This window comes from Phyllobates terribilis, unplaced genomic scaffold, assembly GCF_046119375.1.
Source record: "Phyllobates terribilis strain yellow unplaced genomic scaffold, ASM4611937v1 Scaffold_8__6_contigs__length_399053987, whole genome shotgun sequence".
In the NCBI taxonomy this organism is placed as follows: Eukaryota; Metazoa; Chordata; class Amphibia; order Anura; family Dendrobatidae; genus Phyllobates; species Phyllobates terribilis.
This window is the reverse complement of record NW_027362768.1, coordinates 87,374,887-87,389,931: the sequence shown is the minus strand read 5'-3', so window position 1 is coordinate 87,389,931 and position 15,045 is coordinate 87,374,887. Positions and strand designations below refer to the sequence as shown.

Genomic DNA, 15,045 nt, shown 5'->3' with positions numbered 1-15,045 from the left:
ATATTTAAAGTTGCTTAAATATATATATTATTATTTTAATCACAGAAATGCATGGAAAGAACCTTTGGTGAATGAAGAACTTCCAAGTCGTATTTTGTCGGGTTCAATCATGGTCAAGCCACATGTGACAAAGTTCACCGAGACATCTGTCCACTTTGCAGATGGTTCTGTTGTGGACAATATTGATGTTGTTTTGCTCGCCACAGGTTACGACTACAGTTTCCCTTTTCTGGATGAAGCTATTGTTAAAAAGGATGAAAATAAAGGATCATTTTACAAAAAGATAATCCCTCTGGGAATTGAAAAGCCTACAATAGCATTCATTGCATTTGTCCTTGCAATTGGGCCAACTATGGTGGTGGCTGAACTTCAGTCTCGATGGGCCACTAGACTTTTCAAGGGTAAGTGCATCGGCCGTAAGGGCCTAGGGTACTGGGTAGCCAGGCCGGCAGTCTTACAGGAATGTCACGGGGGCAGGGGCCCAGCACCGTGGCCCTTGCCGAGCAGTTGAAGGGAGTATTTACAGGGGATTCATAGTCTTTATGTGACGCCACCTGTGGTGCCTGGTCAGGGATGACCAGCGCTGCTGTGTCTAGGGGATAGATGGTACAGCAGCTGGGATGAAACACTTCCCACAGGTGAAGCGGACCCCCAGGGAATGAGAAAGCTGATATGAAGGATGGCGGCAGGGGAAACAGGGTGCAGAGAGCAGGGCGGCAGCAGTGATGATAGTTGTGGTGGTAGCATAGCTGCATGGAGGCGCAGAAGAAGACAGACATGGGGAATGCAGTCCGGTTACCTTTACTGCAGAAAAAGCTGTTAAGTCTCGGGCACTGGTCACTAGGTCCAGGAGGGTCCAGTCAGCCTGGAAGCAATCGGAGTCCACCCCATCAGGTAGGTTTGGAGGCCTGCCTGCTGCGCTTCTCCGTTGGGGACCCCGCTGCCTGTGAGCTATCCTGCGGTCCCTTTTCTTCACTCCGGCCCTAAGCTCCGTACTTGAAGGCGGTGCGAACCTATAATGGGCACTGTCGTCTTGGGTGCAGCTCCAGGCTCTAATTATGCCGCTGTGCAGCCGGGCTTCTGCTTGTGGCCAGAAAACTTGCAGTCTCCTGTCCCCTAGATTCGGTTGCCGGGATGTGCAATGCCCGTACAACCCAGGACCCTCGCGTCCTCTGCTCCCCTGAGCTCTTCACTTGCTCTGCTCCTCCAGAACTTTCTACTTCTCTCTCTGCTGCTTTCTCCCCCTCTCCCTTCCCTCTCACACTCATTGACTAACTTCTCCCCCAAGCCAGAAAAGGCAGTTCCCCACAATAGCGTGTAGAGCTCCCCCTTCAGGTCAGGGATCAGAACCTGTGTGTTCATGTGGGGTTTACCTGATGTGATGAACTCCTCCTGCTTCCAAGCGTAACATCACCTCCGGTGAAGGAGGTAACACTACTGTGGCAACCGGCCCATGGGGCGCCACATTCCCACCTAGCGAAGCACAGTACCTCCCAGACTGTAAAGACCTAAGGGTGCAAGTTAACAATGAACAATTTCTTCCCTTTTGGGGAGGCGCATTTCTTAAACGATACATTATTATCAAAAATGCAAAAAGTACAAAAACATCAGAAAAATGAAAAATATTAACCATTCAACAAGGTGCCTGTGATAACGCCTATCCGGGGCGTCACCTCACAGGTTTGTAGTGCAGCATGGTGGGAACCACCCCAAACCACCTCAAACTTGGTCCCTTGGCGTGGCTACAGGGCACAAAGACCATGGTTTGACCTGGTTCTTCGGCCATGCCGACGGTTTTTTTGAGGTCAGGGTTGGATGTGAACCCCTTTTTTTTGCATTGTTCTGGCCACACCTAGTCCTATGGTCCAATTGTCCATTAACAGGTTAGTATGTACACTTATTCAATTTAGCTTAGAAGTTTATACAGTAGTCTCTGTAGGTAGTTTACGCGTAGTGATTACTGGGCACAAGCTTTTTCAACATTTTAACCTAATATGTACATTTGCTAGCTCTTATAATATTCTATAAACCATGCTTATAACGAACTGGGGTCTGACCTAGTGTACTACACTGCGATCTACGTAACACTGGTGGTTCTGTTGACCTTTCTTGATCTGAGGTGTCTACTACAGGTGTGGTAGGCTCACTGTAGACTACACTATGGTTAGTCTGATGTACCACAAGTAGACTTGGTAGACTTCTACGACCTCTTTGACTCACCATGGGCACGACAGATTCACCGCTAGCAGGGGGTAGATTTTCCTGATCCGCTGCTGATAAGGCATCTGTTTCTGGGGCCGACTGGTCTTCATGAGGACCCAAGGTCTCTGCTGTTTCTCGTGTAGTCATCCGTGGAAATGTCAAGACTGGTACCACCGCTGCCTGGTTTACCTGAGTCCAAGACTGAGGAAATTCTCCTAATATGGTGCAGACCTTTCCTTCAACCTCTTCTATCTGTTGAGGAGTGTCTTGACCTCTACCTCTTTCACGCAGTTGATCTGGGCACACCTTCAGGTGGTCTCTAGATACAGTCGCAGAAGTTCTCCCTCCATCTTTAGTAATGAGGCAAACCTTACTGTTGTCAAAGTGAGAGAGCAAGATGGTATACGGCTCAGCCTCCCACTGGTCATCCAGCTTATGAGTTCTCCGCTTTCTTTTCAGCACCTGTTCTCCTGGTGACAAGGGAGCGGCAGGGGCTTGCTGATTGTAATCTTTCTCTTGTTTCTGTCTGGCTCGCAATAGACTCTTACATGCACTGTTGGACTTTACAGTACTCTAGCTGTCTTTCAGTGTCCCAGTCGGTGTCTGGCTGTACTGCTGCTGGTGTTAGGACACCCATGTCCAGGTCGATGGGAAGTTTACCCGGTCTTGCTCACATCAGGTAGGCTGGGGTACATTTGGTCGAATTCACCAGAATGTGATTGTACAGGTCCACCAAGTCTGGTAACTTCTTGGGCCACCGGTTGCGCTCTTCCAGAGGTACTGTTTTCAACAAGTCAGTCACCACCTGGTTCATCTTTTCGCACAGACCGTTGGTTTGGGGGTGATAAGGTGTTGTCCGAATTTTCTTGCAGCCATACAGGTTGCAGAATTCTTGAAATATCTCCGCTTCAAAAGCTGGACCTTGGTCTGTTAGGACTTGCCCAGGATAGCCATGAGGTCGACAGAAGTGCTCTTGGAAGGCTTTAGCAGCTGTCCTCACCGTCTGGTCCTTGACTGGTACAACCACTAGGAAACGGGAGTAGTGGTCCACAATCGTTAAAGTGTAGGTGCATCCCGACCGACTCGGAGACAGCTTCACATGGTCCAGGGCCAGGATTTCAAGCGGTTGTCTTGTGATGATGGGTAGTAAGGGGGCTCTCTGGCTACCACAATCTCTTCGCCTTAGATTGCATGGGCCACACTCTCGACACCACCTCTCAATGGAACTTCTCATGCCCATCCAGAAGAAACGCTCACGGATCAAGACCTACGACTTCTTCCACCCGAAGTGTCCTGCCCCGTTGTGGTAAGCTTCCAGGACCATTGGCGTATCCTTCTTTGGAACCACTATCTGCCATACCAGCTCGTGCATGCGGGAGTTGATGGTTCTTCTGCACAATTTACCTTCATAAAAGAGCAACTTGGCTCTCTCCTTCCACAGCTGCAAGGCTTTTGGTAGTGCATCCGGGCCTGGGGACGAATTGGCTTGGATCAGCAGTTCTTTCACCATGCGGACGGCCGGGTCACTGTCTTGTGTTTCTGCCCATCCATGGTGGGGCAATGGGTTGAAAGAGACTTCTTGAATGGCCGACTGCTTGTTTTTCACACAATGGGAGCATTGGGAAGCACCCTGGCGGTGGAAGGCCGGCATCTCAATTTCTTTGAGGTCTTCCAAATCTTCTCTGAGGCTGGTAAGTTTGGTATGCGGGGCAAAGCATCAGCATTGGCATTCTTGTTTCCGGCCGATATTTGATCACAAACTCGCAGTCAGACAGCCGTGCCATCCATCATTGTTCTAGGACACCAAGTTTCGCAGTCTCCAGGTGCATCAGCGGGTTGTTATCCATGAAGACTGTAAATCTGGAGGAGGCGAGGTAGTGTTTGAACCTCTCAGTCACTGCCCAAACTATGGTCAGGAACTCCAGCTTGAAGGAACTGTAGTTGGTGGGGTTCCTTTCTGTAGGACGAAGCTTCCTACTGGCATAGGCGATGACCCTCTCTTTGCCTTTCTGCATTTGAGACAACACGGCTCCCAACCCAACGTTGCTGGCATCAGTGTATAGGATAAACGGCTGACCGTAGTCGGGGTAAGCCACAATTTCGTCTCCCATGAGAGCTAGCTGCAAGCGGTTGAAGGATTCTTCCACCCTGTCATCCCACTCAATCGGAGAGCTCTTCGTCTTCGCCTTTTTGGAGTGGCCCACCAAGAGGTCCTGAAGGGGAGTGGCTATCTTGGTAAAGCCCTTGATGAATCGTCTGTAATAGCCAACCAACCCTAGAAATTGTCGTACCTCATGAATGGTAGTTGGCTTCTGCCAGTCCTTGATGACGGTGACCTTATCCGGGTCTGGTGACACACCTTCTGCGCTCACAACATGGCCTAGGTATTGTACCTTGGGTTTCAGGAGATAACATTAGGACGGCTTCACCTTGAGACCAAAGTTGGATAGGGCTTCGAATACCTCGGTCAGGTGTTTCAAATGGTCTTCATAGGTTCTGTAATAGACAATGACATCGTCCAGGTATAACAGTACCGTTTTGAAGTTCTTATGCCCAAGGCAACACTCCATTAATCTCTGGAACGTTCCAGGGGTGTTGCATAGCCCGAATGGCATACAGTTGAACTCGTATAAGCCCATTGGTGTAGTGAATGCGGTCTTCTCCTTGTCTGCCTCTGCAACGGGAACCTGCCAGTACCCACTGGTGAGATCTAGGGTCGAGAAGCATTTAGCTGATTTCAGGGCAGCTAGCGACTCCTTGATACGCGGCAAGGGATAGGCATCTTTATGGGTGATGCAATTGACCTGCCTATTGTCGACGCATATGCGCATGGTGCCATCCTTCTTTTTGACTAGTACCAAGGGGGCTGCGCAGGGGCTACAACTATCCCTTATTACTCCTGCCTCTTTCATTTCTCGCAACATGCTCTTGGCACACTGGTAGTGAGCCGGAGGGACAGGACGGTATCTCTCTTCAATAGGGAGGTGGTCTCCCGTAGGGATATGGTGTTGGATCCCTTTTACTTGCCCAAAATCCAGGGGGTTCTTACTGAATGCCCTTTCGTATTCCTGGACTACCCGGTAGACCCCATCTTTCTGATGTTAAGGGGTGGAATCAGTACCAATGTGCAGTTTCTGACACCAGTCGTCCAACCATCCCAAAGAGCCGTTGTCCTCCGTCGTTTCAGACTGGTCCAAGTGTTCTACTGCCTGGATTGCGTAATTACTAACAGTAAAGAGTTTGGCTACTGTAGAATACTTGGGTAAGTTGGCCTCTTTTTCCCCACAATTTAATACTCGTATGGGTACCCTCCCCTTTCTAACATCCACCACCTCTCGGGCTGTCAGGATAGTGGGTTTGTTTTCAGAGTAAACGGGCTCTACCAAGGCCTGGTAGTCTTGGCCTCTGATGCCCATGGCTGCCCTACACCATATCATCATTTCACTCTTGGGGGGTAGCACAATGGGGTATGGGTCACTCACCCTTATGCTGCCAATCTCTCCACCGGACAACTCTACCTGTTGTCTTTGCATGAGTGCTCTAATCTCTTTGTGCAGGACTCGTTGTTGTCCGGCGTTGGCGGTTTCAGCTACCTGCTGTAACAACACAATTATCTCACCAATACAGTTTTCAATAATGTTTGTACCTAGGGTGATCATGGGATGGCATTCACATTTATCAATATCCACAATTATCAAACCCTGCGATTCAAGTTCCACTCTCCCCACCTTAATGGTCACCTCTTTATACCCCACCTGAGGCAAGGGCTGAGCGTTACTTGCTATTATAGTCGAGTTATCATCCGGGCAATGGGTAAGGTCAGTGTCAGACCAATAGCGTTTGTAAAGGATATGAGGCATCGTGGTCACTTGGGAACCAGTGTCCTAGAGAGCATTCAAGGGAATGCCACCAATCACGATGGGCAGGATCGGCCGTCCCCCTACGTAGTTGTCCCTCCAGTTGTGTGGACCAGGTTGCTTTACTCCTGAGGGTTGGTCCTCTTCCCCAGGGGTCGTTTGTTTAACGGACACCACCTTGCGATGAGACCCACCTTGTTGCAGCGCTGGCAGATGGGCCGCTCGGTCGGGTCGTAGCAGTCGGTGCCTCTTCCTTTGGTGCGGGTGGATGGGATCCTCTTCTGTTGTCACCACGGCAGGTCATCTGGACTTGAGGCCAGCTGGACCTTCTCTGTAGGGGAAGACACTTGCAGAGACTGCACTGTTTTTGCCAACGCAGCCACACTTCTGGTTAGTTCTTGTACCTGTAGGCACAAGTTTGCAGAGGGTTCTTTACTCAGTATCAGGGCATCAGCCTCAACAGGTTCCTGGGGCAAAGTATTGCTGGGCGTTTAGTGGGTGCGGTATCGCTAGGGGTCGTCTCTCGTAGCACACGGATTGCCCTGTCCTTAAATTGAGCAAATTTCATGTCAGGGTTTTGTAAGGATATTATACGCAATTGGGTCTTATGCATGGTAGCCAGCATTCCTTCTATAAATTGCTCTGTTAATGGCCTGTCCTCCTCCTGCACGCTGTCAGCGCCTCCTGTAGATGGAGGGCATAGTCTCTCACACTGTCCTGCACGCTTTGTTTGCAGCCAAAGAACAGCATTTTTATTTCTGCCGCGGTGCAGGTGTCAAAAGTGTCTTGTAGCTTTAAGATGTGCTTGACTGTCCATTTATCAGTGTCCGGCCAGGACTTGACTTCCCTCTGTGTGGCACCAGTTAGCTGACCGATTAGAATGCTGACCTTCGGCCAAGGGGTAAACATCAAACAGGCTATGCAGTCTCTCTTTGAAATCGCTAAGGGTATGCGACTCTCCTGAGTATTGTGGTAACCAGGCCACTCCTGGGATATATGGCATAGACAATGGCAGTATGGGGGCTGCAGCAGCACCCGCTCTTGGAGCTTCACCTAAGTTGGGCATATTTCTACCCCCCCTAGTTCACCCTTACCGGGGTAGGACTCACTGCTCCGGATGCTTATATTGTTGCTCCTTGCACAGCTGGTCACCGAGACTGTTCTGCTGGTCCCAGTACAGCCGCACTCTTGCTGCACAGCTTCTCACACTTGTATTGTATTCACAGAGCTGCAGCAGCTGAGATGGATGGATCACACAGCATGGGGCTGCTGGGGGAGGCGACACTCTCCCTCCTCAGTCTGATGCAAAGGGGAAGGCTGGCACCTTTCCGCCTAAGGGACAGACAACTCTGGTACAGTCTATGCAAGTGGGAGGGGCCTATTTTGGCGCCGTTTCAGAGGCTCCACCCACGATGGGACACCCCACATATCATTAACTCCGCATGTGCTACAGTAATGGATGCAGTTTATACAGTTATAAACAGCCCTTGTGGCACACAGGACCCAGTTAACGGGGTCCGTAAATCCTGTTTGTGACGCCAGTTGCAGCAGCTGTAAGGGCCTAGAGCAGTGATGGCGAACCTTTTTTGGACCGAGTGCCCAAACTGCAATCCAAAACCCACTTATTTATCTCCAAGTGCCAACACAGCAAATTAACCTGAATACTGAGGTTTTAGTTTAGAAAAAACAACTCCTACAGAGAGCAGGTGAGGGCAGCATAGAGCAGCCACAGAAAGGAGCAGAGGGTATGAGACTGCAGAAATAATGTGCTCACCACCATCTTGTTATATGCCCCCATCCATGTATATATGCCGCCCTCCCCCAATCCATGTATATATGGCTGCCCTTCTCCAATCCATGTATATATGCTGCTTCCCCTCATTCCATGTATATATGCAATTTTCCCCCCATTCCATGTATATATGCTGTTCCCCCCATTCCATGTATATATGCTGTTCCCCCCCATTCCATGTATATATGCTGTCCCCCCCCATTCCATGTATATATGCTGCCCCCCAATTCCATGTATATATGCTGCCCCCCCATTACATGTATATATGCGGTTTCCCCTCCATTCCCTGTATATATGTATGCTGTCCCCCCATTCCATGTATGTATGCTGTCCCCCCCATTCCATGTATATATGCTGTTTCCCTCCCCCATTCCATGTATATATGCTGTTTCCCTCCCCATTCCATGTATATATACCGTTTCCCTCCCCATTCCATGTATATATGCCGCCCCCCCATTCCATGTATATATGCTGATTCTCCCCCCATTCCATGTATATATGCTGTTTCCCCCCCATTCCATGTATATATGCTGTTTTCCCCTCCATTCCATGTATATATGCTGTTTTCCCCTCCATTCCATGTATAAATGCTCTTTCCCTCCCCCCTCCCATTCCATGTATAAATGCTCTTTCCCTCCCCCCTCCCATTCCATGTATATATGCTCTTTCCCTTCCCCTCCCATTCCATGTATACATGCTGTTTCCCGCCCCCCTCCCATTCCATGTATAAATGCTCTTTCCCTCCCCCCTCCCATTCCATGTATAAATGCTCTTTCCCTCCCCCCTCCCATTCCATGTATAAATGCTCTTTCCCTCCCCCCTCCCATTCCATGTATATATGCTCTTTCCCTCCCCCTCCCATTCCATGTATATATCGTCCGCCCCCCATTCCATCTTGCTTGCACCGGTGTTCATATATTAAAAAAAACATAATAAACATTCCTACTCACCTTCCTTCCTCTCCCGCGCCACATCCTCTCCTGTAGCCAGCAGCTGACATCAGCGTCCTAGCGACGGGGTGCATGACGTCACTGCCATGCGCTCAGTTGCCTGTACGCTGACATCAGGCGCACATGCCTGGCAAGTTCATGCGCTGCAATACACTTCAGCTAGATGTGTGTCTGAGAACACACATCTAGCTGAAGTGGGGACTGGCGTCGGCACTCGGCGGGCTCCGAGTACTCACCCGCTGGGCCAGGTCCTGGACCAGTAGCGCTAGTGCTGCGGCGAGGGCGCTTGCCCTTAGGGAGGTCTCTGCCTGCCCACTTTGGCACGCGTGCCATAGGTTCACCAGCACTGGCCTAGGGTACTCTGTAGCTGGGCCGGCAGTCTTCCAGGAAGGTGAAGGGAGCAGGGGCCCAGCTCCATGGCCCTGGCCGAGCAGATGAAGGGAGTATTTACAGGGGATTCATAGTCTTTATGTGACGCCACCTGTGGTGCCTGGTCAGGGATGACCAGCGCTGCTGTGTAGACCCTGGGGGATAGATGGTATAGCAGCTGGGGTGAAACACTTCCCACAGGTGAAGCGAACCCTCAGTGACTGAGAAAGCTGATATGAAGGATGACGGCAGGGGAAACAGGGTGCAGAAAGCAGGTTGGCAGCAGTAATGATAGTTGCGGTGGTAGCACAGCTGCAGGGAGGCGCAAAAGAAGACAGACACGAGGAATGCAGTCCGGTTACCTTTACTGCAGAGAAAGTTATTTAGTCCGTGGAACTGGTCACTAGGTCCAGGAGGGTCCAGTCAGCCTGGAAGCAATCGGAGTCCACCCCATCAGGTGGGCTTGGAGGCCTGCCTGCTGTGCTTCTCAGTTGCGGGCCCTGCTGCCTGTGAGATATCCTGCAGTCCCTTTTCTTCACTCCTGCCCTAAGCTCCATATTAGCAGGCGGTGCAAACCTATAATGGGTACTGCCATCTTGGGTGCAGCTCCAGGCTCTAGTTATGCCGCTGTGCTGCCGGGCTTCTGCTTGTGGCCAGAAAACTTGCAGTCTCCTGTTCCCCAGATTCGGCTGCCGGGATGTGAAATGCCCGTACAACCCAGGACTCTGGCGTCCTCTGCTCCGCTGCCTGGGGTGAGCTCTTCACTTGCCCTGTTCCCCAGAACTTTTTCCTTCTCTCTCTGCTGCTTTCTCCCCTTCTCCCTTCCCTCTTACGCTCACTGACTACCTTCTCCCCCCAACCAGAAAAGGCAGCTCCCCACAATAGGGTGTAGAGATCCCCCTTCAGGTCAGGGATCAGAACCTGTGTGTGCATGTGGGGTTTACCTGACGTGGGGAGCTCCTCCTGCTTTCAAGCGTAACATCACCTCCAGTGAAGGAGGCAACACTACTGTGGCAACCGGCCCATGGGGGGCCACATAAGTAATTCTTAACACAACATCCAAAGACATACTGTGATAAACAGAAAAAGTTATTCTTGTCATGAATTAGTATCAATTATCATTATAATATTATTTGATTTTGCAGGATTACATAAACTTCCAAACACTGAAGGAATAAAAAATGAGATGCTAAAGGATGAACGGCTTAGAAAGAAATGGTAAGTTCAAAGATAGCATTTTTCTTAAGTATATATATTTTAAAAAAAATGTAGATGTGGGTAATTGTGAAACTTCATGATTTTTATTATATCTTATCAAGGGAAGATTAGTTTTTTTATTACCTTCCAGTTCCCTATATTTCCCAATTCCGACTTCATATGTATTATCAGCAGAACTGCAGACCTTTGTGATTGGCTGAAACTTTGGTGTGTGCTGTAGTTGTGAAGTCACCGTTGCAGCCAAAATACGAAGATCTAAGCTGCCGCGGAGAGCTGGCACTGGACTCCGGGTGGCTGACTGTTATACAAGTTTTTGTTTCATAAGTAAGCAATTGTTTGGGCACCAGCTTTTTTAAAGTTGAAAACCCGTTTAACAACTGTTTTGTTCCAATCAGATCGGCATTCCTCAGTCTATGTAAACAAGCTAGTAAAAAAATGCTAACAAACCTGTATAGAGTCGATTGGCTTTTATAACAGGGCAAAATTGGCCCTAAATGAACAATTAACTAGAGGTTACAATATCCCTTCTAGATCTACATTTAAGCCACTGACCTTTGAATGCTATTGTGAGAATAACCATTTAATACATTTTGCTCACATGCTATTGACGTGATGACTTTAAAAGAATTAATAATTGATTTTTATTATCTTCTTTATACAATAAGGTTTGCTACAGCTGAGAATAACTTTCGTCGTACAGATTACATCTCGTACATGGATGATATAGCTTCAGATATTGGAGTGAACCTGAACATATGGAAGTTGTTTCTAACAGACCCAGTTTTGGCATGGAAGGTTTTTTTTGGACCATGTAATTCTTATCAATTCCGTCTGAGTGGTCCAGGAAAATGGGCTGGAGCCCGAGAAGCGATTTTCACTCAATGGGATCGAATTAAGAAGCCTCTAAAAACCAGAGTGATGAAGCAAAATCCGGAATCTCATTTGATATCATTTCTGCCATGGATAGTTTGCCTTGGCATTTTGCTTTTAGCTTTTTTTCTAAGAGCCTGATATATGAAAAAAAAAAACATTAAATATTAATAATGTGCTTTTCTCATTCAAAGCAGCATACCAGCATTTTATATATATATTTTTAATTACCTCCTCCTTCAGCCTTAGGAAATATATACACAGTGTATACATTAAAATGCTTACCTATTAACCTATCGCAGATATTTTGGAATTGCCCTTGCTTACAACCATTCTGGGAAGACATTAACTGGCTTTACGTAATCTAGATTTAATAAAAAAAGAACCTAAAGTCCATTGAAGTACTATTGTCCTGCCCTTCAAAACACTTTAAAGCAAAAAAACCTGACCTTCTGGCTCTAATGAAAGGGGCAGGTAAACATTTAAGCCCAATCCATTTCTAAGCAACCCACCCCTCCAACTCATTCAGAATGGTTAGATAAAATAAGTTTGATTTATTGGCGGAAAGAATTGTCTAGTTGAGAAACCCACAATCCCTTATCATTCCAGAAAATGTTGTCATCATGGATCGTAAAATATGGCACTGATACCTGACTGATCTAACTTACTACCTTATCCAGCGCTATCCCCTTTCCTCCCTTTGTCACTGTAGGTCTACTAATTATTCCTTCTGAATTATCCCCTTCTTATTGGAAATTGATCAATTCAGCCTTATCATCACTCTCCCACCCATTACTTGATGGACCCATCTAATGTAACTAACAAATCTCTTTTGGTCATTTAATAATATTCCTTCTTTTGTTTGTACATAATGACTTGTTGATATGGCTTTGTATCACCCTTACTTTCTGACTTCTGTTGTTTGTAATCATTTTCAATACTATTTGTAGTTGTTGCTTTATATGTCCTTTTAATAAAGAATGAATAAAAAAAATACTATTGCTGCCTTATCCTGTTTCCCTCACTTATCATGTCATTGCTGTTTTGTCTAGCTGGCTCATACAGCGTTTTCTTTGTCGACTGGAAATCAATTTCTCAATGTACAATAAACTTCTAAGATTCACATCAAGATTCTCATATACTTAGGGCTTGTGCACACGACCATAAAAAAATCGGACAAGTGCTATCCAGCACTCGTCCCCATGATATTCAATGAGGCCGTGCACATGTCTAATTTTTTCCTCGGACCGAGTGTTCCGAGGAAAAAAATTGCAGCATGCATGATTTTCCTGTGATGATCAGATCACACTCACCCAATCAAGTCTAGGGGTTTGTGAAAATAAAAAGGAACCACAATTAGATGACATCAGAGTGTGGTCCCATTTTCACGGATAGACTGATTGGAGAAAATGGAGATTTTTTTTCCCCAAATCTGAGAAAATCAAACTCTGATCAAACTCAGAGTTTGATCAGAGTGTGATTTGCATAATCGGACCAATTTTCTTAAATGAGAGCAAAACGGTCTTGTGACCCTAACCTTCCATTGAGAAAGCAACTTACAGTTTGATATGTGATCCTTCTAGACAAAGCTGCATTCATATTGTGCTGAATTGGACCGAAATGGCACTAAAAACGAGAGGAAGCAGCAATGAGTAAGTATTTTAATGCCTGTACTGTGCATCACTGTGTATTACCTGGTTATAGGAAGTTTCGCCCCCAGCAGTTCGCCCCCTCAATTTGCCCCCAGCAGTTTGCCCCCAGCAGTTCGCCCCAGGTACATTTCACCCCCGCACATTTCGCCCCTATCATTTTGCCCCCAGGAAGATTCGTCCCCGCACGTTTCGCCCCCGGACGTTTCGCCCCCGGACGTTTCGCCCCTGGATGTTTCGCCCCCGTATGTTTCCCTCCCGCACGTTTCACCCTACACTTTTCGCCCCAGATGTTTCACCCCCTAGCATTTCGGATGTTTCACCCCCGGATGTTTCACCTACAGCATTTTGTCCCTGGATGTGTCGCCATCTGATGTTTCGCCCCTATCATTTTGACCCCAAATGTTTCACCCTCAGCTTTTGGGGTCAACATGCATGGAACAAAACATATAGGGCTGAACATACCTGGGGGTAAAATATACAGGACCACAATTGCTGGGTAAGAAACTTTCTAAAACCTGGGCTCGGTGAGTAGCAGTGGCAGGCTGTAGAATTGTGCTCCAGTGGAACCTGTGGCTGCCTTTTCAGCAGCTCACCCAGTGTCTCTTCTGTCTGGCCTTAAAGGAGTATTATCACCCTAGAACACAAAAAAACTGACATACTTACCTGTCGCAGCGGCAGCTCCTTGGGTCCCGGAGTGCAGTCTAGCGGTTCCCCCTGACGTCTTCTCCTGCTTCCGGCTGTCTTTTCATCTTGCCTGGATCACTGATCCATGAAGCATGATGAATGCTGCGGCAGTGAGGCCCAATGTCTCCTGGCCGCTCACTGACATGACGTCACTCCTACCCCATTTATCAGTCTATCCCAGGGGCAGGATGCCTCTCCTCTCACCAAGACACTGCTGCGCATGCACAGTGCCGCGATGAGATCTGGTGTTACATTTAATGGCTTCTTTTTGTCATCTATTACATATCATACTGTATCTAGTGATGAGCAAACCCGATCTAGTAAGTTCAGGGTTCGTATCAAACATTGTCTGTTCGGGTTCAACCACACCGACCCCAAACAGGCAATGTTCGGAGTTTGCTCATCAGAAAATAAAAATCGCTTCTCTCCCCTTCGGTGAGGTCCCGACCTGCGTGGAGAGTCTTCTTGACCAAGGGGATCCCTAGCTAGGAATCCTGAAAGGGATTCCCTCGGGTACGATGACATATTCACACAATGTGGAAGTGCATGGAAGATGACCCTCTGCGTCTGCCGGTACCTCAGCAAAGGGGTAAGTAGCAATATATATATTTTCTTTTTACTATCTGGTCAGTGATGAGGATGTGGCGGACAGATCCTCCACTCCTCTGAGTCTCCATACCCACTGAGTTCAATGGAGATGATAGTTTGGGGGTGCTGAACCTAAACCCGGATTTTCTGGTGTGTTTGGGACGGAGCTGCCCGAACTGAACTTTAGCAGGTTCACTTCTCACTAATCATATTTTGGGTCCAAGATGTATAAATGTGGTCAAGTTACGTTTTTTTTTTAATTCCAAAACTTTAAATTTTCTAGATAAGTAACTTTACAGACAGAAAAATATTAACAATTGGTCAAACCAACCAACAGTGCAGAACAATATATTTAAAGCGTAACTCCAAAAAAAAACAAAAAAAAATGTTGATACGTTATAGTACCTGTGGCACTGATCTTTTCCAGTGGAGACCCATCCAGCAGCTTTTTTTTTTTTTTTCTTTTTTTTTTTATATAATTTTTTTCTAAATTTTATTTAGTTTTGTGTGAAAAGTCCCATCCAATTTACAGCAGCAGGCTCTATGTGCTGCAGGATTTCAGTGGTTACTAAGGAAGTTGGGCCCCCTTGGTAGCAGAAATTGTGGATGGATTCAGGCTTCCTGTGATACATTCAGGGCTGCTCGTTCACAGCCCTCTGGAAAGTTCCCCTTCCCCCTCCCCTCATGTGCTTCATCCTGGACAAGAGGAGGGCTCCCCCCCTGTGTAAAGCCAGTAAAGAACTGAGCACATGGGGAGTTGGGGAGCTTTGCAGGGGGCTGTGAACTAGCAGCCCTGTATACATCATAGGGAGCACGTTGATGTCTCTTTCAGACATGCTGTTTTCCTGGCGATTACCACGACA

The 15,045-nt window shown here is 47.6% G+C and overlaps 1 protein-coding gene across 7 annotated transcripts in view; it reads left to right on the top strand.

The window, feature by feature from the left end:
- Positions 1 to 11,488, top strand: part of LOC141156754 (flavin-containing monooxygenase 3-like) — a 252,205-nt gene extending 240,717 nt beyond the window's left edge. For all 7 annotated transcript variants that reach the window (XM_073643106.1, XM_073643110.1, XM_073643109.1 and 4 more), the window contains 3 exons: positions 46 to 401; positions 10,316 to 10,388; positions 11,054 to 11,488. In XM_073643106.1, the coding sequence (XP_073499207.1) occupies positions 46 to 401; positions 10,316 to 10,388; positions 11,054 to 11,399 (775 nt within the window). In that variant the 3' untranslated portion in view covers positions 11,400 to 11,488. The remainder of the gene's footprint in view (positions 1 to 45; positions 402 to 10,315; positions 10,389 to 11,053) is intronic.
- Positions 11,489 to 15,045: the final 3,557 nt, after the last annotated feature.